General features: G+C 28.1%; 3 protein-coding genes across 3 annotated transcripts in view; 2 read left to right on the top strand and 1 right to left on the bottom strand.

The window, feature by feature from the left end:
• The first annotated feature begins 7,584 nt into the window (after positions 1–7,584).
• LOC112691227 (histone-lysine N-methyltransferase PRDM9) lies at positions 7,585–14,009 on the top strand. Its single transcript, XM_025565381.1, has 4 exons — positions 7,585–7,942; positions 11,935–12,603; positions 12,696–12,875; positions 12,998–14,009. Exons 2-4 carry the CDS (start codon positions 11,950–11,952, stop codon positions 13,424–13,426), a joined length of 1,263 nt encoding a protein of 420 aa, XP_025421166.1. The 5' UTR covers positions 7,585–7,942; positions 11,935–11,949; the 3' UTR covers positions 13,427–14,009.
• Positions 14,010–14,306: 297 nt separating this feature from the next.
• LOC112691222 (proliferating cell nuclear antigen) lies at positions 14,307–16,124 on the bottom strand. The gene is made up of 5 exons (XM_025565375.1): positions 15,904–16,124; positions 15,671–15,836; positions 14,774–14,918; positions 14,570–14,709; positions 14,307–14,500 (listed from the first exon to the last, which is right to left on the bottom strand). Exons 1-5 carry the CDS (start codon positions 16,122–16,124, stop codon positions 14,393–14,395), a joined length of 780 nt encoding a protein of 259 aa, XP_025421160.1. The 3' UTR covers positions 14,307–14,392.
• A 745-nt stretch (positions 16,125–16,869) lies between these two features.
• Positions 16,870–22,990, top strand: part of LOC112691226 (sphingomyelin synthase-related protein 1-like) — a 14,786-nt gene continuing 8,665 nt past the window's right edge. Inside the window, exons 1-3 of the mRNA XM_025565380.1 lie at positions 16,870–17,115; positions 17,216–17,368; positions 19,480–19,584. Of these exons, the coding sequence (XP_025421165.1) occupies positions 16,951–17,115; positions 17,216–17,368; positions 19,480–19,584 (423 nt within the window). The 5' untranslated portion in view covers positions 16,870–16,950. The remainder of the gene's footprint in view (positions 17,116–17,215; positions 17,369–19,479; positions 19,585–22,990) is intronic.

The raw sequence follows: 22,990 nt of genomic DNA, 5'->3' as shown, positions 1-22,990 counted from the left end.
ATATTTATTGTAAAACCCATATAATAGTCCATAGTCAATAGATAAAAATGATACAAAAATAAGTAGGTACCTAATTCTAGCTAATTGTTGTTATCGCTACCACCGCGTCCGAGTCGATTGCGGGAATCAACAATGAAGTTAGTTGTTCCGTTGCCTTGTCACGCGTTGCACTTCTATTTTTTTGACGTTCTTTACGACTTAACGTGATTATTTAATTTTGAAAATGCCCAAACGCAAGTGCTCATTTAATGATAAATTACAAACCAAGTATCCGTTTGTGAAAAAAAGAAGTGGTCCCTCCGACGTCACGTGTGAAAAGTGTCGTACAGATTTTAGTGTTGCACATAGTGGTGCTGGTGATATTGAGAAACATTTACGGTCAAAAAAACACAAACTATCCGATCATGCTTCCGCTTCAAGTTCATCAATGCTCAATTTTTTCAAGAAAACGGATTTACCTTCTTCTAAGGATTTTGAAGTTGCTACTGTAGAAGCCACTTGGGCTTATCACACTGTCCAGGAAAATCATAGCTTTCGCTCGAATGATTGTGCGTCAAGTTTAATACAGACATGTTTCGAGCAAAAATTTAGATGTGCTCGCTCAAAGTCCGAGTCTATTGTTGTAAATGTTTTGGCACCTATGGCAGTACATGAGTTAAACGACCACCTTCGTAAAGCGAATTGCATTACTTTACTAACGGACGCTTCAAACCATGGTTCTACAAAATTATTCCCTGTATTAACACGCTACTCTTTATCGTATGAGTGCAAGTAAACATTTTAGAATTTCAAGAGCAACCGGGTGAAACATCGAATATAATTGTGGATTATTTAAAACAAGTATTGACTAAAAATGAACTGACGTCTAAAATTGTGGCGTTTTGTGGAGATAATACTTACTGTAATTTTAGAGGAAAAAATAGAAAAAGAGTTAATAACGTTTATGCAAAATTAAACACGTCTCTTGGAAGGACTTTCGTAGGAATTGGATGCGGAGCTCACATAATCCACAATGCGATCAAAACTACTGCAGATTGTTTACCTGTTGATTTTGAATGCATAATTGTAAAAATATACTCATTTTTTTACATTTATAGCGTTCGTATTGAAGCTCTTAAAGAATTTTGTAATGCAGCTAACACAGAATATAAAAAACTTATGGGCTATAGTAAAACTAGATGGCTTGCGTTAATGCCAGGAAGTACAAAAAATGATGGACTTACTTATTGAACAGAAATTTATTAGTAGCAGTCAAGACACTGGAGTTTTTGACGAGTTTTCGCTAATTTCAAAAGTATATAACAGCTCAGAAAATATGTGATAATCGTTGGGTGGAAGTATTTACGCACTTCAATGCAAATTATCTCGCACACGTGAATTTTTCTTTAACTGTAGAATACATTTTGTGTCTGTCAGGCAGTAACGCTTCAGTTGAAAGAGTGTTCTCTCATATGAATAAAATATGGAATAGTGAAAAAACTCAATTGGGAGTCTATGTATTGAAAGCCATTCTTATAACAAAGGGTAACATAAACAAATTATGTCTAGAGTTCCATTCATACATAAAAACCAAACCGGCTACTTTAAAGCAGATTTGTGGATCCGACAAATATAGAAAACCAGCCGAATAATGTGCTCTATTATTATATTATTATTATTTATTATTTATTATTGTTATTTTTAGGATTAATATTATATTAGCTGTGTTTTTCTGTTGTAATTTTTTTATTAATAATAAATGTTTTTTTTCCAATAAAAAAATTGTTATTTTACGCAAAATGTTATGGTTTTCTTATTAAAATGTACAGGTGTCCCGCTTTGAAGAAAAAAAATTATGGTCACGTTAAGTATGAGCTATATATATATATATATGTATCGACAAATCATAGCGGGGAAATGTATTCATATGTACTAGAGCCCTGCACGGCCCTAACATTTGATGTCCAAGCCCGTCCAAAACACAATTTTATATTACGATACCCGGCCCGGCCCGATTCATTTCTCTTAAATATAATACTAACCGAGTACAGAATACGGACTACAATACTGAGAAGAGGAATAGTGTTCCCAAAGTTATAAATAGATTACTGTAAAAGTGTAAAATACGTATTTCTGAATTTCCGGTTATCAGTAATTCGTTATAACAATTAATAAACATAAATTTAAATGAAATAATTTATCGATTAATATCATAAAGCCCTACTTTGCCCATTTAAACAAAAATATATTGCTACGAGGCCCTGCCCAAACAACTAACACTGAAGTGAAGGGCCAGGCTCGGCCCGAAACCGGTTCCGGTGAGACCAAGCTCGGCCCGTGCAGGGATATAATATGCACATTCGTATATGTATACACGAAATATGCGGGAAGACGTATAAGAAGTCGGAATGAAATCAAACGAAAATTAATCTCGACCACAACAGTGATCGTTCCTGCAATTGAATGCATACATAAGCGACGATAATTAAATCCACGGAAAGCATGATAAAATAGCATTAAACCATTCGTCAAACTCACATTTTAAATGTATGGATATAAACAAATAAAAAACGTACCATGTGTACATATTGTATGCGTAAGCTGTAATAACACTGTATATCGTTTGCGGGACAAAAAAATCAATAGCGCGCTCAAACTACGTGCGCGGCGGGCGTTCGTTTGTATATTCAATACACAATCACTGCGTATACGTCGGTAGGTATGTGCGAAGCACGCGTTATAGCGATTTTCGACGAAAAAATCACGCGCTGCGGCGTTTTTCCGGCATCGGCGCGGTTCGGAATTATTATTTTGCGACGCAAACAAACTACGCGATAGATAAAAAAAAAACAAACGCGGTTTTATTTATAGACACTATTGAAAAAAAAAAAAGCGCGATTATTGCACAGCTGTCGTAGACGCGCGTCCAACGAATATTTTATGCATTACGAATGCGCATAAACGGTCCTCCCAAAAATCACAGCAAAAATAATGTGCAGGATATCAATTTATATTTATTATGTCGTGTTACGAACGGTGCCGAACAATTTTATGCGTTGAAGGTCCTCCTCAATGTTATAAAATATTCTAGTCCACAATATGATATTACTGTGGATGATTATAAACAATCTAGTTAAAAATACTGTGAAATATAATGTTATAATATTTACAATCTTTGATACGGTATACTGCATAGCAATAACGATAAATGAAACACCATGCGCTACGTTAAGGGCGTTACTACGGCAATTGTAATCACTAGGGGGATTTGATGGTAGAAACTTGTCTAAAAACGTATTCACTTTTATGTATAAAATGATACATATTAAGTGTTCATAGTCATGATCATTAATTTCTACTTAGTGTTTTAAGAAATATAGTTTTTAATTAAAGACTACCATATTTTTTTTATTCTTTATGATCTCTGGATTCTAATTAAAGACGTTTAAATAATCATTTTTTTTTAGGATTGAATTGATTATCCTACAATAATTGTTTAACGATTAATGTTCTAATATCAGTAGCGCATAAGTTGTTTATACAATGTTTAGGTTTATAAAGTTTTCTTAAAGACATTTCTCGATACGATGCCTCTGAACATTTTAGAATTAGCGTAAACCATATACATATATGAATTATATGGAAGAATGCTCTTAAGTTTATGAAAAATAAAAAGATGTTATGAACATACCCCATAGTTCTACATACATAAAGGTGCTGCATTTTTGTTAGTCTCGGGCGTCAAATTTCCTAGATCCGGTACTGGAAATATAAATATAAAAATATAAACATATAACACATGGGTTGGATTTATTAATTAGATTAATTATATCACTATTATTTATTAAATAAATATTTTTAACAAATCATCACTATATAGTGTGTAATCGATAGTTAGAAACACTTTGTAACTCTATAAAACTGTATATATTTGAATTATCTTTTTTTGGATGCCTAACAAACTATGTCATACACTTATTACACTAATTAAACTAATTTTAGACCATTTAATTTTGCGCGTGCGCATAACAACTTTTTTTTTTTTAAATTACAACCCCCTTTTTTCTGGTAATTATTTTGACAGGTATTTTTTTATACATTTTAATGGTCAAACCAACTTCCCAAGTTAAAAATTAGCTGAGTTATGAATTTTTAAATGTTTGATGTTAGTTGAAGTAGTTGTATCACGTCAAAGTGATGCTGAACGTAGAATTACGTTTATTTCTTCACTGATTACTGAATTAGAAAACAGTCCTATAAATTTAAATTACATATTGTGGACAGATGAGTCTAAATTTACTAACAATGGGATTATAAATGAACAAAATAATTGTTATTGGGACAATCAAAATCCCCATTGGATTATTAAAACAAATAACCAATGTGTCTGGAGAACAAATGTTTGGTGCGGTTTGATTAGAGGTAAATTGTCGGGACCTTATTTCTACAATGGTACATTAAATGGAAGACGATATTTTGAATTTTTAATGAAAGAGTTACCGATTATGCTAGACGATATTCCTTTCGCAACAAGAAACAATTTGATTTTGTACCAAGATGGATACCCAGCACATAATGCAACCAGACCCGGCTCAAGGGGTAGGTGACATAGGCCTACGCCTAGGGCGGCATTTTTCCTGGAAATTTTTTATGTATAAAAAAAATATTTGATAAAATATTTACACGTAAGGGGCGGCAAAAACTAAATTTCGCCTATGTTTGTTTAAACACTAGAGCCGGGCCTGGATGCAACAGTCGTGAGAAATTATTTAAATGAAAATTTTGAAAATCGTTGGATAAGAACTTATTGGATAATACAATGGCTACCTCGATCCCCAGATCTCACACCACTAGATTACTTTTTGTGGCGATATCTAAAAATTATCGTCTATGAAGACCCACCTACTAGTTTTATGCATTTGAAACATAAAATAAATGCGGCATGTAATCAGCTAACTGAAGAACAAATTTCAAGTGCAACAAATAGGGAATTTCTACGGAAGGCAGAAGCGTACTAAATTCATGATGGAGAACAATTTGAATAATTCATAAGATAAATTAATGTAATTTGAACCAACTAAAAAAATTTAAATTATAAAAAAAATGTATGTTTTTTTAATTAACAAGGGAGACAAATTATTACATGAGGAAAAAAGTATGGTAAGATAAAGCATTATCCCTCCCAAAAGTAGGTACTAAAAGTAATACTAGGAAATATCATATTATGGGGGAAAAAATAATTTAAGTCATCAAATTTGTGGATAGTTCAAAAATTTAAAAAAATAATATCAAACATTAAAAAAATTCATAACTCCGCTAATTTTTAACTTAGGAAGTTGGTTTGAACATTAAAATTTATAAAAAAAATACCAGTCAAAATAATTACCAGAAAAAAAAAGGGGGGATTGTCAAATAATACGTACAAATAATTTATTATATAGGTAATATATATCTTAATACTTTATACTTTATACATTTTTTTATTGGAATTAGTAGTTGTGAAGGTTTCATGTGTAACATAAGTAATCAAAATATTATTTCTTAATTTTCACAATTGTGATACCTAGCTAATATAAATCGATGATTAAAGAAATGTCAGGAGCAAAGGCGGAACTAGGAATTTTTACGCCCGGGGAAAATGTTAAAATTACGCCCTATCATTGACCAACAATCAAATATTCTTCTCGAGAATTTTTTTTCTAATTATAAAATTATACTTATTGAGTTTTAACCTAATACAAAGTTAAAAATATCAAATTAGTTGTTAATAATTAGAAAAAACTATATAAATACAATTTTTCGCCGGGGATGAATCCCCGTCTTCCACCCCCTTGTTCCGCCACTGGTCAGGAGGCACATATTTTATGAAATTGAGATACTAGTAAAAACGTATAGGTACTAGTTATGTGTTTCCATGCGTTGAATGTAAAATCACGGATTATTATTTATTTATCTGATAAATAAAGTAAAACATAAGACGTTTTTACTATTATCTTAATTTCATAAACAATGTGACTCCTGACGTTTCTGCAATTATTGATTCATAAATAATATATGATGTACTATAGTATAGAATATTAACTATAATACTATAATATCATGATATTTGTATTTTTTTAAATAGATTTTTATTTATTTAATTTAATTTTTGGTAAAGAATAATGAGCCCAACTGAATCTCTCGTTTTACATTAATTACATTTAACTTTTTAATTTTGTATATATGTATGCTTAGTCAGTATTTTATGTTTTTTTTTAGAGTCTTTCTTTGCTAGACTAGGTGATTTTTTTCATAATTACACCTTTTAACCACCTTAAGAATTGAATTTTGGAAAATTCTTTCTTATTGCATATTAAGAGTGATAGTGAAACCTAATGTTAAATTGCAAGTTCATATGATCTGTCGTTTTTGAGATGTAGCGATGATTAATGGTATTTCGTTTTAATAAATAATATCGTCATAAACAGTAGTGTAATTATAATGGATCACAAGTGAACTTTATATTAAACATTCATAAAGTATGAAAATATTAATTTTATATATTTTATACATTAATTTGTTATACAAAGATTTTAAGAAATATTAAGGAAATGCACAAGGATTGTTGACCATTGCCTGCAGGTGTTAGTTTGGGTAAATTAAATTAAAATTAAAATTGGGTAAACTTATTCATAATACAATATATTATTTTTATCAATCAATTAAAACAAAATTGGCAACGCAGAATATTTTTTATAACGACCATGTATGTTTTTAGTTCACCTTCTAGAATTTTTCGTAATTACGCCTCTGCAGTGGCCTACAAAGGCGCACTTGTCATATGTTAAAACAATATTCACTAATGAATAAATATCGTCTACCAGAGATGAACGCAGGAAAAATGTTTGATAGGAGTTTTGAAAATATTTCTTCTTCTCCTTCACCTTTCTCCCAACTATTTGGCCACCTATGTCACCTTTGTCCTAAACCTCCGCACGTCTCGATTTTCTACATTCCCTAATCATATACCAACATCTCTCATATTATTCTCAATCGTATCCAACTATCTCTTTTTTTATCTTCTTTCTGTTTTCCATTTAACGTTAATCTTCATAACAGCTCTTACTGCATTTATTTCCTCTTGTCTCATCATAATTTTGAAAAAAATGTATGCATAAAATATTGATTATTAGCATGATTAATTAATCATTACACTGTATAAATACTTTATTTGAGAGTCTCATGGCGAAACTTTGAAGTAACTATTGAATTTGTAGGTCTGGTAATTTTTTTTATAAAATTTTTTCTGATATTTTAGGAGGGATGGTTGAACCTGTAACCCCCCTGCGTTCGTATTTTGCCGTATATTACGTATACATTGCTTGTCGTATATTGGACTTGTGCGTGCTTTATATTCGGGCATTGCCTACAACGTACGCGCGGCGCGACGGCCGGCGACAGCGGCGACAACGGGATTACCGTCGTTATACTTTCCGCCGACTTTCCAAAGAGGTTGGTTTTTTCGGTAATAAGCTTCGCCGCCCGACCCTGGGTCGTGACCACGACGGAGGGACGACGGCCGCGGCGGAGGGGCGCGCGCTCGGGATATAACGTGGTGGATAGGCGCGTGCACGTAGTGCTACTACTGCGACTATACGATAGCGGCAGCCGCCGCGTCATCGGCGGTGCCAAAATCAATAATCAGTATTGTTTATCGATTTTTTTTCCCTACGCTCAACCGTCGGCGAAGCCGCGCGCGTTTCCCGTACAGCCGCCCCCGTGTGCGCGCGTTATAGTAGTATCGTTCTCACGCGCGGACCATAGTCGTTCCGTCGCTCGCCGTCCGCCCGCTACTATTAACGTATCGTCGCCGCTACCGCCGCCGCTGTCGTGCAGCAACCCGCAGACGCCGCCGCCTCAGCTGGACCGCAGTCGCTGCAGTTGGTAGATCGCCGCGGACGAGGAGGCCTGTAACCGCGCGCAGGTAAAAATAAAAATAAATTTAAATACAAATGTTTACGCATACGTATTTATTCGAATGTAATATGTATGTTATGCGCATAAAATGTTTGGGTATACCAACACGAACACGGCGCCGCATGGCAATAAATCGCTATCATCGACCGTCGTACAAAGTTCGATCACCCTAAAACAGGTTACCTGGATGTATTTGTATAGGTACGTCTTAGGAGATTTCGAAACTTTCATATACAGCGTACGGGGTATGTGGTACGCAAATGGTCGTGTTCCGTTGCATCGTCAACACATCGTTGTTTTTGGTTCTTCGACGACGAACTCGCAGAAAATAATAAGAATAAAAAATATCGACCCACGTAATAATTATATGCAGCGCCTGATAAACTCCAAAGTCGGAAGTACATCATTTGCGCATACGTACTTTGCAATTGTATGTACGCTAGGTTTATATTATGCATCGGTGCTGGTATAATGTATTTTTATTGTTTTAATCGAACGAAAAATGCAAAACATATATTATTTGTATATTACCTCGAACCATGATATATGATTGATATCCGTTAATGAATTTACATTAAATACAATTATTTCTTATTATAATCTACAATGTTTAAACTAAATTATAGTAGGTGTATCTATTATATATTATGTATGGTCCAAATTTTTATTTCTTATCGAATTAATTTTTATTTAACTATCCTGCGTGAAAATACTCTCATGGCTCGTATATACCAACTTTTATGTTGTACAGTTAAACGTCGGTCGCACGTGCCGTAAGTAATAATTATTTATGAGGTATTTTCATTACTTTCTCATGAAAGTGTATTATGGTAGTTTCATAAATAATCACTATATATTATATAATAATAATTATAATAATGGTAACTATAATGTATCGAGAAATATCTCACAAAAAAGATTACCGATTTAAAGATCATCTAATATCTATACACATAGTGGTGCCGATGTCTGTTTCATATGGTATTAAATAAAAATAAAATATGAATATAATTTCAATAAATACTGAGTAGGTAAATTGGTTAATAACTGTAATTTTTATACAGTCTTTTATCCAAAATCCAAGTAACTATATATCCTATACATATATCATACATACATCCTATAACTTATACATCCTAGTAACAATGTACCCCTGTCCACCACGGGACCACCTACCTAAATTAGGTATTGCATTCGTAACTTACACATTGGGATCGGCGCCACTGTATAGATAAATAAAACTATATAAATTAAATAAGTATGATATTAATAGCCATATACTCGTATTATCAAATAGTGATAATTAGTAAATTAACCGTTACATTTAAACAAATTGAAGATTGTTATACCTAATTCATAACATTTATTAAAATTTAAAATTGTTTGTTTTTATTTTAATACTTGTAACTCATTGGTACTGTTAGTATACATACGCATATATCATAGACAAACTATAAAATTATCCTTAAGATTTCAGAGGAAACTGATTGTAATTTATAATACGGAATATTTTGAATTAAAAATTGGAATAATGGTGTCAATTGGGACAGGCATTAAGATGTTAAGTTGAATATTAAATATTTCTAGCATTAGAATAATTTACATACTATAATAGGTTATGATATACAATGTCTCTCTTCATTAAATGGATGATCATAGTTCATAGACATAAAACTATATCCGGCTATGTATACTTACGTATACTGTATTACTTTCAGGTTTCAGGTAATCAATTATAACAATTATAACTCATAAGCTATAACCGTTGTAAAATTTATTTTATCTAAAATAACTGATCGAATTTGCATACACCAGAAAAGCACTGTGCATGTTAACTACAATTCTCCCTTTCATGAAACATACACTAACTATAGGCTTATCTAATGCGCATCACAATATTTACAGATAACTATAACATATTACTATATTTGATGTACCTATTATTATAATACATTTTATTTAAGAGCATTATGTTTTTTTCTTTTAGGTATGTAACTACATAAAATAACAAAATTTAATTTACTTTTTACAAAATGTTAGTACGATGTTAGTTTCAATTAAAATTTTTAATTTTTTATTAGCAATAAAATTATGAAGTACAATGTCAAATTGTCAACTGCTTAAAATATCGCTATATACTATTGTACATTTAAATTAACTTTATTTATAGTTACTTAATATTTTCTAATATCTTTTAATATTCATAACATTTTTAAAAATTATTGATTTTTAAAGCAAAAAAAATCTATAACAAGTATAAATATTTTTCTGAAAATGTTGATACTTAAATTTATTAATCGAATATTAAAACGACAATTCATTGATTAAAATATTATAAAACTTCGAGTTTTTGTGGTTTAAAATTATTTAAATAATAGAGATACTTCTCTAGTCAAGGGTATAAATCGACGTAAACGTTATGAATGTTTTAAAAACTTCTTTTGTAGTAACTGGATTCATATAAAATATTCATGTTGTGTATAGTAAATATTATCAGTGGTGGATTTAAGGTCAAAGTACGGACAGACTCGTGGAATTTTTTTTTAGTATTCACACATATAAATTCGTATTGATTTTTGAAAATATTAATAATCTTTCAAAATTGAAAACATTATTTAGAATTTTTTCGAGTTAGAAACACTTCAAATGTTGTCATAATTTCTATAATTAGTTTTATCAACGTCGTTAAGTTTCAAATAAATGATGAAATATTTATTTGACAATAAATATATGAATATCATATGATGATTTAATAATAAATCAATGCAAGCAAACAAAAAATAAATAAACAATGTATTTGATGTAATAATTTATTTTATCTAATTAAAAAGCTGGGAATTTTCTGTCAGATAGACCGAAAATGATTTTATTTGAAGTGTTTTAATAATACTTATGATTAAATCTATGTTGGTCAACGAAGGGCCAATTTCTAGGAGTTTTAGAATATTTGTGAATACGATGTGTTCATTGTGTAGTATATACGGTGCATATTTATGTAGTTATAACTATTTTGTTATATTTATTCGATTATCAATTGATATTTAATTATTGAATAGAATATTATAAAATGATTCACACTAATAGTAGTTACCATGGCAATATCGATATTGGGAACCGAACACCTCCCTCGCTTAATAAAAACTAACCTAACTACTTAACGAAATTCTGATTCGCTTTAATACAACCATACCTTGAACCTTTTCAATGCACATCTGAATCATAAAAATTGGTTTATAATTTTTAGGATACCGTGCACAAAAAATATTAGTGCTAAATTTAGTATATAGATTTAAAAGCTTTTTTACTACATACTTAGCGCTCATATAATTTTTCAAACTCTTAAATAGTAAAAAATTAAAATTGCCTAGTCAAGATCATATAAATAAAATATAAATAAACAAAAATTTTATCTTTATTTTTTTTGTCTTAATTTTAATTTGAAATTTTTTATAAAAAATATTTTAATAAATTTGTAAAAGATTACATTAGGATATATTTTAGGACCATTATCATTGAATATAATAATCAATTTTCACACTAAAAAGTAAAAAAAAAAAAAATTAAAAATAATAAAGTCTAGGTACACATGAATTTAATTTTTATTCATCCTCTGGTTATATGTTCATTGTAAACTTACTTCTATTCCATGAACTATAAAATACAAAATAGTCTAAAATCTAGTTCAATTTTTGATAATTTCTCCATAGTTTGTGAAGTATCTACTATAGAATTAAGAAAACAATAATTTTTCCTTAGTTTGTAAGTTTATGACATTGTAATAACGTTTAGTATGTTGACATAAATATATTAAAAAAATCAACTAGCTGATTTAGTCTAAAAATTAAATACCTAAACATTTTTTTTTTTTTATATAACGAATGGTCTAAATTGTTCTTCGTGTACCGCCAAAATTAAAAACGAGTAACTGTCTTCTGATACCGACAATTCAACATAGTCACATGATACATTTAAATTATTTTTAAAATACTTTTTTTCTAGATCGCAATAAACATTATGTCCAACATGGCAAACGCAGAAAACTATCAATTAAAATGGCATAGTCACGGTGCTCATTTACATTCTACTATTGCGACGTTACATGGCACCACGGCATTTACCGATGTGACGTTGAGCACGACTGATGGGCGCAACGTGTCAGCACACCGCTTCGTACTATCGGCTTGTAGCGCTTACTTGAACCAAGTATTTCAGAGCTGTTTGTCCAACAATTTGGTTATCGTTCTACCTGCAGACATTAGTTATCGTACGCTTTGTATACTACTTCAATACATGTATAGCGGGGAAGCAACAGTCACCAACAGCCAGCTAGATCGAGTGCTAAAGGCCGGCGAAGTGTTGAGGGTCAGAGGACTGTGCCGAAGTAACGAGAACACTGTCGGTGTTGTTCCCAGCCAACTGACTCCCGATATTAATAAAGATGATATAGCGAAACAAAAATTCAAGGGAGATATGCCTCTGTCGGTCAGATCCGATGGTAACGAAAATAAAGAAAATGAAAAAGACAAAGAAAACGATGATAGTGAAGTAAAAAAAGAAAACTCGGAAAACGAAGATCCGATGCACAATGCTTTACAACTGGAGATCACAGTCAAAGAAGAACCATTAGAATGGAATGACAATGATCGAACTGAAATGACAATTCAACCAGTATGATGATATATTAGATTAATCATTGGCATGACTTAAGAGTAAAATTATTATCTTTAAATATTTAGATGTATATTATTTAATATTTTCAGGAACTATTTTCCAATTATGATGAAGAAGACGAGGAAGCGGATTCTGATTATTATGCTCCGTTGACGTGCGATATGTGTCAAGAAACATTTCGAACTCCAGCCCTTTGGGTTAGACACATTCAAACTCACGAGTTAGGTTCGATTACTGATTTACCAAAAAGAAAACGAAGAAAAACCACTGTACGTAAATTGTTTTTACATTCACAATGTGATATCATAAAATTGTATTACATTATTCTCGATATAAAATTATATTTTTTATAATTGAACAATCTAAATATTTTGTATTAAACTTTAAATAGGATGAAGATGATGGTGGCGAGTTACCACCTTTACGTTGTGAACTATGCCAACAAGAATACCAGACACCTGGGGATTGGGTGCGACATATTCAAAGTGCACACACAGAAGAGCAGTTGGCTATCACAAATAGTTTAGCTAGTGGTGGATCTGGTATATTGCCTTCAGCCAAACGGCCACGGCCAAGAATAATGAATGGCCGAAAAGTGTGTCCAACTTGCACTAAAACATTTCCATCACATGCAAGTATGTTGATACATAGTCGAACACATACAGGTGAACGACCATATCAGTGTGGAGTTTGCAATAAAGGTTTTAATGTAAAAAGTAATTTACTGAGACATATGAGAACATTACACGATACAGTTATAAGTCCTAATGCTATGGTTGAATACTGTAATGCACAAGATGAAGTACCACCAACAACATAAAGTGTTAACCATTTTGATCAAACTTATATTTAAAATTGAATATATCTGATTATAAATATTGCGACCAGGATAAAATGATGACCAAGCACATTTGGCATAATTTCTGGACTACCTCTCTGTATTTATAAAGATTTAATGATAAAAGGCCAAATAAAGTAGATATTGGCAAAATTCTTTTCAAAATACAGGTTAGCTGCCTGATCATTATTTAATCCTGACATATATCATAGTATACATATATTTTATAGGTAAACTTTCCAACTTAATTTTACTTTCCATTTATTTCTTTCAATATTAATTGACAGCTTATGTTTATATTATATTTTAATAATGTGCCCTATAAGATTTTACTTCCAATTAAATAATAAGAAAATGTACAAGTGTACCAATTGGTACAGTTTTTTATGAGATAATCTTCTGTATTAGTGCAATGCTTTTTAATTATTTAATATATTTTTTTTTTATAAAACTTTTAACTAAGTATATGATAGTTTTGATACTAGTACAAAGTAAGCAGATGTTAAGATTAAAAATTTATTTTTCAACAATGATAAAAAGATCATTGTCTTCCTGCAAATATTGAATTATATTATATTGTGTAAAATCTTAATGAAATGTATATAGTGATGTAAAAATAATTAGGAATCATTCCATTTTACATTATTTTTCAACGATTTTTTACTTATAGCAAATATTTATTGTACTTATTCCGAAAATATGTTAACTTGTAATATTAAAAATGTACTTTTATTATATGCTCAGTAACTCCATAATAATAACTTTCCTTTATATTTATTTCAGTACTTTATTTTTTACAATCTTATCATGTTGTATATATATTTAAAAGAAATTACAAAAAAATTAATTAAAAAGAATTTTTTTAAGTATATAAAGAAAAATTTGGTTTAAATACTAAATCAGTAAGTTTGTCCTTAAGAATCATTTACGTAAATAAATGTATATAGATTAATCATCTTCTTCAATTTTAGGTGCTAAATAATATCGGATATAACCCAACTCTTCAATTTGGTATTCTACAACTAGTGGAACATCTCCCGACATTGATAAAATAACCTAAAATTGAAACAAACATAAGTTTAATACCAAAATAAATAAATAAATATTAGATATTAGTTATCTTACTTGTGGAGCTAAAGGAGCTGCTTTACAAAATAAATTTAGGTAACGACAAGCGAACGTCAAACATACAGCTTGTTGCAACTCAATAGTGACTCCATCTTCTTCTTTATCAACAGATGAATTTTGGGAAAGTTTAATATTGGCTATAAAGGTAAAAGATAAATAACAGTAAAAAATGCATTCCAACAAATATGTTTTCAAAATTACCTGATCCAATGTCACCTGATGTAGAAAATTTGACTCCATCTTTAGTACAAGCAATAATTACTGATTCTCCAAACTGACTCAAATCTCGACAAATTCTGGCAAACTCAGATGAAGGCATCTTTATTATGCAAGAATAGTTTGTTTCCTAAAAACATATATTGCTCACATTAAAAATTATTAATAAAAATGTAATTAAATATATTCAATTTAAAATTTTAAACTTAAATTACAGATATTAAATTTTTTAAATATTTATAGAAATTTCTTGTATTAAGATAACTTCATAAATTTATCGATGCAACTTTAATAATTTCATGCCAATCAATCGTTTATTTAGAATTATTTTAATACCCAATTCAAAGATGGATTAATTTTATTTAATTTGAAAAAATTAGAATTCTTGAGCAGTATAATAAGAAAAATTAAGTATCATGTAAATGATAAATACATCAACTTATTATTTTATTCATTTTCTTGTATTGAATATAAACAGCAATCTTATATGATAGACATAAACACTAAAAAAAATTAAAAGTATACAAAAAATTTAGTTTCTACATTAAAGTGTATTTTTTATTTTTAGTACATAAATAATTATAACCAAAGTATGATAAATTAAAAATTAATAAACTATTAAAATTTTTAATTAATAATATATTAAATAAATTAATGAATAATTATTAATTAATAATTTTGATTTCATTACATATGTTATTAAATTTATTAAACTAATTGAAAGAAATTAATTCTATTTAAAAAATGATTAAATTAAACTCTATAAATAACCATTAATGATGAATACTGATGAGTTTGTCTAATTAATTAAAATGAAGTAGATTAAAGTATACAACACTAATTTAACTATACTTCTTAAATATAATTAAATAAATAACATACAGGAATACCAAGATGTTCTTGATCTAAATTCATCAATTTCATTTCATAATCCGACATTTTTTCTTGATTTGATGTCTCAAACATAATGGTAAGTGTATCTGCATTATCTTGAGCTTTTATGGTCATTATATCATCATTAGAACAACATTTCATGATTTTCACCATACTAAAGTAATTTAAAAATATGATTAAATATTGTTACCGGTTAACCTACACTTATGTGTTTTTCATACCTTTCCAAATTAATGCCCATTGATAAGTTGCGGTCACAACGAAACTTATCAAATCCCGAACTTTTTAAACACATAGATACCAAGCTAACGTGAGCATCGTCCATGGCCTGTAGCTGAATTCCAGAATCGGAACAATCGAATGTAGCTTCTTTCAAAAGTTCCTTAATGGCTTCCAAAATCTTTTTGAGCTGCCCGCTCTTCAATAATCTGGCTTCGAACATGGTGTGTACTTGAGTGAAAACAAAAATTTGACTAGTAAAACAATATTAAAATATCAATAAAAATAATTGAAAAGCGTCCACGCGGTGACATGAAACAAACTCTAACAAAGTGTCGATTGGGAAGTAAAACGGAGCACAATTCAACTAGTAACCCAAGTTACAAAAGATTTGGCCAATAATGGCGGGAATATTGGCGGCACTTGACAATGTGACCAACAAATGAACCAATTGTTTTTTACTATGTCTTAGCTTGTATTTAAATTTATTTTCTAAATAAAAATAATATTAACCAATTAAATGAAATACATTTTTCTCATTTTATTTACATGTTTTATAAATCAATGTGTGAATAAAATACAAATTTTAATCAAATCAAATTATCTGAATTTCGAACTCTTTATGTGTACACAAATTGTGCACACTGCCTGTTATTATCATTTTGTGGTTTTTATCATGATCGCATATCAGTGCATCACGATATAAAGATAATACGATTTTCTTAGTGTTGCTGTAAAATACGGTCTACAATGTGTTGCGTTTGTTCAGTCGCGTAACACATTGTGTAGTTACTACATTTGCTACGAGAGAATATCTGTTGTTTGTGTTCGACGTGTTGCCGTAGCCAAAATTCTTCTTTTTAGATTAGATGTTCTGTACAACTTCACCGTCCTTTATCATTTTTATTTACATTTCTATAGCTTTCGAAAGTGCATTAAACACAATTATAAATCTAATGAAATTCTGTGCAATGAATTTAAATTTATTTTTTTTATATAAATATACACATTTAATTTTTGTTAGTTCTTAATAAATATTTAGTGATAAAATGAGTTCTGTAGTTAACTGGAATCCGCGAGAAGTTTCTATTTGGTTGGAAAAAAAGGGTCATAGTAAATATTCTCAGCAACTTACTGAAGAGCACTGTATCGATGGACGAGCTCTTTTACTTATTAATGAAACAGACTTAAAAAGTCCACCCATAAGTATAAATGTAAGTAATTTTAAGATTTAATATTTAAACCTGTATAATATAGTAAGTTATGAACAACTACTTATGTTCATGGTTAACTTATTATTTTAATACCTTTTAGATCTTGGGTGATATAAAACGTTTAATGTTAGATATTCGTCAGTTAAAAGTTGAAAATCGACAGACGCTTTTACAACTTGGGTTTGACCCTATATCATTACTTACAAAACCTGTTTGTGGTTCTCAAGTTTATGGAACTCAATTTCGACCTGATGTGAGTACAATAAATGTAATTTATAAATAAATTTTAGATAGCAATTAAATTGTTTTTATATTGTTTCTTTGTTTAAATCATAATAAATGCTAAAGTTGATAAGCTTTTACATAATAATTTTTTTTATTATTTGAATAATGCCTGACCAAAAAAAAAAAAACACAATAGAATAGGTTATATCAATAATTTATGTTTGTCATAACCAGAAAATATATTATACTTCCAATTATATCTATAGTTGAAAATAATTGTTTAATACTGTAAAATATGTTGCATTGTATATTTTAAAATTGTTATAATATCTAATTCATAGTCAATTTATAAATTTAGTATCCAATAACATTAAATATATCTAAATTGAATTATAATTTAAACAAGTTTTGCAAATTGAAATGATTATAAATGATTAAATCATATAATAAGGAAGTAACTTAACGGTCATATTTCTACATTATGAAGCTTGAAAAACTTTTCTAGTTGTTTGGTTAATACTTTTTAGCTTTGCTTTTTTTTTTTCTTAACTGTAGTATAATTAGAATATTTAATACAGATATTTTTAAGAGTACTATTTGAAAAATAGTTTTAAAAAAATTTCCCAGTTGTATTTAATTCAACATTTGATAAGATTTACTTATTCATATTTTATTTTAAACTTTGTAGGAAATACATTTGAAGATACATAATTTGTTATTTTTTATTATTATTTACATTTTTATAAAACCAATTAATTGGTCTTTCCATAGCAACAGTCTTTACCAAAATATAGCTTTTATGATACATTATTATTATTATACATGGTGTTATCAAGAGTTAAAAAAAAGAGTTGAGTGAAAAATTACTAGTTTTATAGTTGTTTTTTGAAAATATTAATATATGTTTTTGTCAACTGATTTAAATTTGTGTGCTGCAAATATTATCTAAGTGTACTATTTAATTATTTATGTATTATCTTTTAAAAAAATTAAATAATGCTAATAAAAATAAAGTCTCAAAAAGTTGTCCATGGTTGGACATATGCTTAAAACCATTGATCTAAATAACTAGGATTTTTTAAAGATATAAATATAAGTAAAGTAAGAACATCTGTGTTTTCCTAAATTTTGAATAATTTTAATTTATAAAAAATATTCCAAAAATAGTTAAAAATTGTAAATAAACTATACATATAAGATTAAATTTAATAATGAATTCTTATCTAAAATCTATTTTATTTGTTTTTAGATAATTAAACATTATATTTATAACAAGCATAAACATTTTTTAAATTTATTTTTTAAGTTTATAAAATAGTTCAAAATCTGTAACCTTTAATATTTATAAAATTAGTTTGATGTTTATCTGCTTTGGTTGATTTTTATTTTGGTTGGCGTATAGTTTAGGTACTATTGTAGTCTAACTTAACAATGACCTTTAAATATTTTAACTATGTATTGAGCAACATAAAACAATTCAAGTCTAAATTAATATTAATAATAAGAAAAAAACAAAATTACAGTTTGATTTAAATTATATATTTTAGTTGTTTAGGTACAAACATAGATTTAAAAAATGATTGCTCTTAATAATGTTAAATTAAATTAATTAAATATTTATAATGTCGATCATATTTACTTAGTTCAATATAAAAATAACATTGAATATTTATTAATATATCTGAAATAAATTATAGTAATTTGACAAAAAATAAATATTTTAATTATCATATTATACATAATTTTGTCAAGATTATCTGCTACATTTTTACAAGAATTATAATTCTTCAATTGTGTATAATATTTTGTTAATAACATAATTATAACAGTTAAACTGTATGAGTTTCTAGCTATTTTATTTTGTACTATTTATAAGTATTAAGTATATTATGAAATGTTATACTGAAAATGTTAACCATTAAGTTTAGTTAATCTACCTTATTTTGTTAAATTGGTATCATGGTTAAACTATATGGAGGTAAAATTATATTTAGTGAACTTTTAATTACTAAATAGATTTTCAAACTCATAATAAGACTATGTAATTGATCCAAATTGTACATCTAGGCAATGTATAATTATTATAGTATTTAATAGTATTAACTCGTTTTCACAGCTTAAAAAATGATTAATTTTCAGCCATTCAATTATTATGATGATATTCATATGAATCATGGATCTGATGTTACAACGGCGTCATCTCATAGTTCAGAATTTGAAGAAGATAGACGATTGAAACCAGAGGTAATTTTTGTTTTTTTTTTTTTTATTTTTAAAAGTAATATTGTATCCAGTTGACTTATCTCTACTTCTAAATGGTTAAAGTTTTAAGTTTGAAATATATTTTTAATAGTGCCTTATTTAAAATATTTTATTTTTAAGTGACTTAAAGGTTATTTAAAACTTAATATACGAAAATGAGTTTGATATTTAATTTAAAATAACATTATAACAATTACATTGCATATACTACTACTAATATTGTCTACTGTTGTTCATATAAGAAAAATTGCAATGAAAAGAAAGTTAAAAGTAATAATGAGTACAATGAACAGCTTTAAAAAACTTTTCTTCTATAATTAAATATTATTTATTTATTTGATGTAAACACCTAAAGGGCTCAAGTACAGTGGCAATAAAATATTATGTATTATGTATTATAAATTATGTATTTTTATTAGGATTAAGTACATGTGAAGAAAATATACAAAGTAGCTGTACTAAAATTTACATTAAGTCCATTTACAATTTCCAAATTATTATTATTTATATTATTTCTCTACTTTTATAAAGGAATTATTACTTACAATAAATAATACAAAATGTTGAATTTAAAAATACAATCAAAGATATGAATTACTTATTAAATATTGAAATTTTTAGATTCTGTGTGATTCAAAGAATGTATTGATATTATGATATGGATCTTATCACATATATATATGAATTTTTATATATCTGCTTTTATTTTATTATTTGTATTTCCACCATTTTGATAAAAATCATAGGAAGTTTTTGATAACAAATGTAGTTTAGTCGGTGATCGGCAACCTTTTTGGATCCTAGGGCCACATTCACAAATTAAAAAGGGTTCATGGGCCAGACAATACATGAAATTAATATGATATTCAATGAAATTTCCTAGTTTTGGAATTTAATGTTGGCTGTCAGTGGCCGATTGTTGGTCTAGTCGCTATTTATGGTTAAGTAGGGGTTTCCTTTCTTTCCCAACAAAAATTTTCTCTATAGAAAAATTGACAATATATTTATAAAAAAAAACGGATTAACAGTTTTCAATAAAATCAAATTTTTTTTTCATCATAACTACTAAAATATACTACTAAAAACTACTACTAGGAACTTGAACTGTTGACTGAATATTTTTATGATTGTTCGTTATTTAATTAATTTTTGATATTTCCCAAATGATATTCAATTATATTTTGATTATAACGGGAAGAAGAGAGAGTAATATTTTAATGCTATTATTTACCAAAGTGACTTTTTTTTTTTTTTGAAAGTTTCAATACTAAAATTGCAATTTACCTTCTTAAGAAATTTGGTTTAACTATTTTATCAACCATCTGAAAAAATATAAATTTACATACTTATTTGTGTTGGTATTAACATTGTTGTATTTGTATACAACAATACATGTTGTATTTAACATGTTATGTTTAATACAAGTTATGTATCTATTTATAATTTGGACTTAGAATTAATGGTTATTAAGATTATATATGTAGGAACAATTATTAGGATGATATGGTTTAAGAAACTAATAATGACATTGTTCCATTTTTTTCTATTTATTGTTTATTAATAATAATAAAATTTAAAATTTGCTTTATACTTATTATTTACAATTTTTTATTTTTATTTATTTATTTATTTATTTTTTGATGATAGACTTCTTTGTAATATATATTTAAATGGACTACTTTTAACTAAAAAATATTACGTCTTAATACTGAATCAGTGTTACGAAACAGTTATATTTCCGTTTTCTACTAACTACTGTGTAAATTAAGATAACAATGTCAAAAATTAATTTATACCCCAATAAAGATTAATATATTAATATTTAAATGTAAATATCATTATCTATTTACGAATAAGTAGATGAACAATATTTATCTTATGAATATATTTTGTTACCTAACTTTGGGGGAGGCAGACTATGGAAAATGCCCCATTCTAAGAAATTTTAAAAAGTCGGCAATTCTTTGTCTAATGATTAAATGCTAAAATCGGTTAATAGTAAATTTTTATTTACTCAGAAATCAGATAATATTCTCTTTTAAATACACGTTCACGGTTTATTAAAAGTTGGGAAACACTGGCTCCTCCCCGGTTTATGACAATAGTTATTACGTGAACCCTATAAACTTTATTTTTGGTATATTATATATTTCTATATATGTGATCTTATTAAAACAGTTTTTGTGATATCGATACCATAAAAATTGAGCTCATAATCTTTAAAAAACCGTTAAAATTGTTCCTATTCACCCCAAACTACGGTACTTTATATTTGAGATACAATTTTATGTTTTTATAAATAAGTTCTGTAAAGTATTAAATATACAAATAATAAAATTATAAGTATATAATTAATTAGATTTATATTATTATTCCATTAAACCTATTGATAGGTAACTTATATATGTAAATAAATTAATGTTTTACTATATTTAATATTTTTATTTAATTGGCGTAAATTAAAACGTTTCATGTTCTTTGTTTATCATCATGACATCATTATTCATTATTAATCCTTACATGTTTTGTTCTAAAAAAATATTTTTTTGATAGTATTTCGTCCACAAATATTAAATATTATGAAGTTGGCAAATTTAATAAGTTGCTCCACCCTTTCAAAAGTTGAAATGACTCCTCTGCCTAACCTTTTATTATTGCCTATTCAATATTAGAATAATTTTTGATTTGGTTTGATCGGGAAATATGTTGCTGATTGTAATGGTGCTGAATAACATTTTGAATAGTCTGATCGATAGCCATCAATTTAAAACTTACACCCACCCCATCCAAGAACAAGATTGTTAGCAATGGCGTATTTATATACAAACACTATAGACACGTGTCTACAGTGGTACATTTTTTAAGGTTATACGTTTTATGGTATTACATATAATTTCATTTATATACGTTTTTAGGTTTTCTGATATTGTAAAATATGTTACATATATTCCTATATGAAAAAATAGTAGACAATAGCTTATCCCACCAATAGTTAACATGATTTATATTTTCATAATTTCTTATCGCCGTCTATATATATTAGGGTGGTCCTTAATTTTAAACTTTTCTAATTTTGATTTCTTACCTCCCAATTTCGTTAGTTGATGTAAAAAAGTATCGTGTGTTAAATTTGACTGTAATAACTCACCCCTTTCTCTTGTCACAAGGTGGTTGAAAAATTATCATAAAGATAGTTTATTTGATTTTTTCAATTTATTTCAAAATCTGAAGCATTTATTACAAAAATGTATTGAATATTAATTATTTAAAATACGATTGTCTATAAAATATATTCTTCTGTAATTTTATTTATCTTGTCAAGTTGACATTTTTTTTTAGTTATTTTAATCAGTGGCGTATTTTCAATTTTTTCGGGGGGGGGGGGGGG

This window comes from Sipha flava, unplaced genomic scaffold (genome assembly GCF_003268045.1).
Source record: "Sipha flava isolate LNK unplaced genomic scaffold, YSA_version1 576_pilon_pilon, whole genome shotgun sequence".
In the NCBI taxonomy this organism is placed as follows: Eukaryota; Metazoa; Arthropoda; class Insecta; order Hemiptera; family Aphididae; genus Sipha; species Sipha flava.
This window is presented reverse-complemented; position numbering and strand designations above follow the sequence as displayed.

Excerpts from the sequence above, each read along its gene's own strand:
- LOC112691222 (XM_025565375.1), bottom strand. The coding sequence starts at position 16,124 with ATGTTCGAAGCCAGATTATTGAAGAGCGGGCAGCTCAAAAAGATTTTG. Across the intron at positions 15,837-15,903 it reads ATGGGCATTAATTTGGAAAG|TATGGTGAAAATCATGAAAT; the intron begins GTATGAAAAACA and ends AAATTACTTTAG. Across the intron at positions 14,710-14,773 it reads ATCAGGTGACATTGGATCAG|CCAATATTAAACTTTCCCAA; the intron begins GTAATTTTGAAA and ends TTACCTTTATAG.
- LOC112691227 (XM_025565381.1), top strand. The coding sequence starts at position 11,950 with ATGTCCAACATGGCAAACGCAGAAAACTATCAATTAAAATGGCATAGT. Across the intron at positions 12,604-12,695 it reads CTGAAATGACAATTCAACCA|GAACTATTTTCCAATTATGA; the intron begins GTATGATGATAT and ends TAATATTTTCAG. Across the intron at positions 12,876-12,997 it reads GAAAACGAAGAAAAACCACT|GATGAAGATGATGGTGGCGA; the intron begins GTACGTAAATTG and ends AACTTTAAATAG.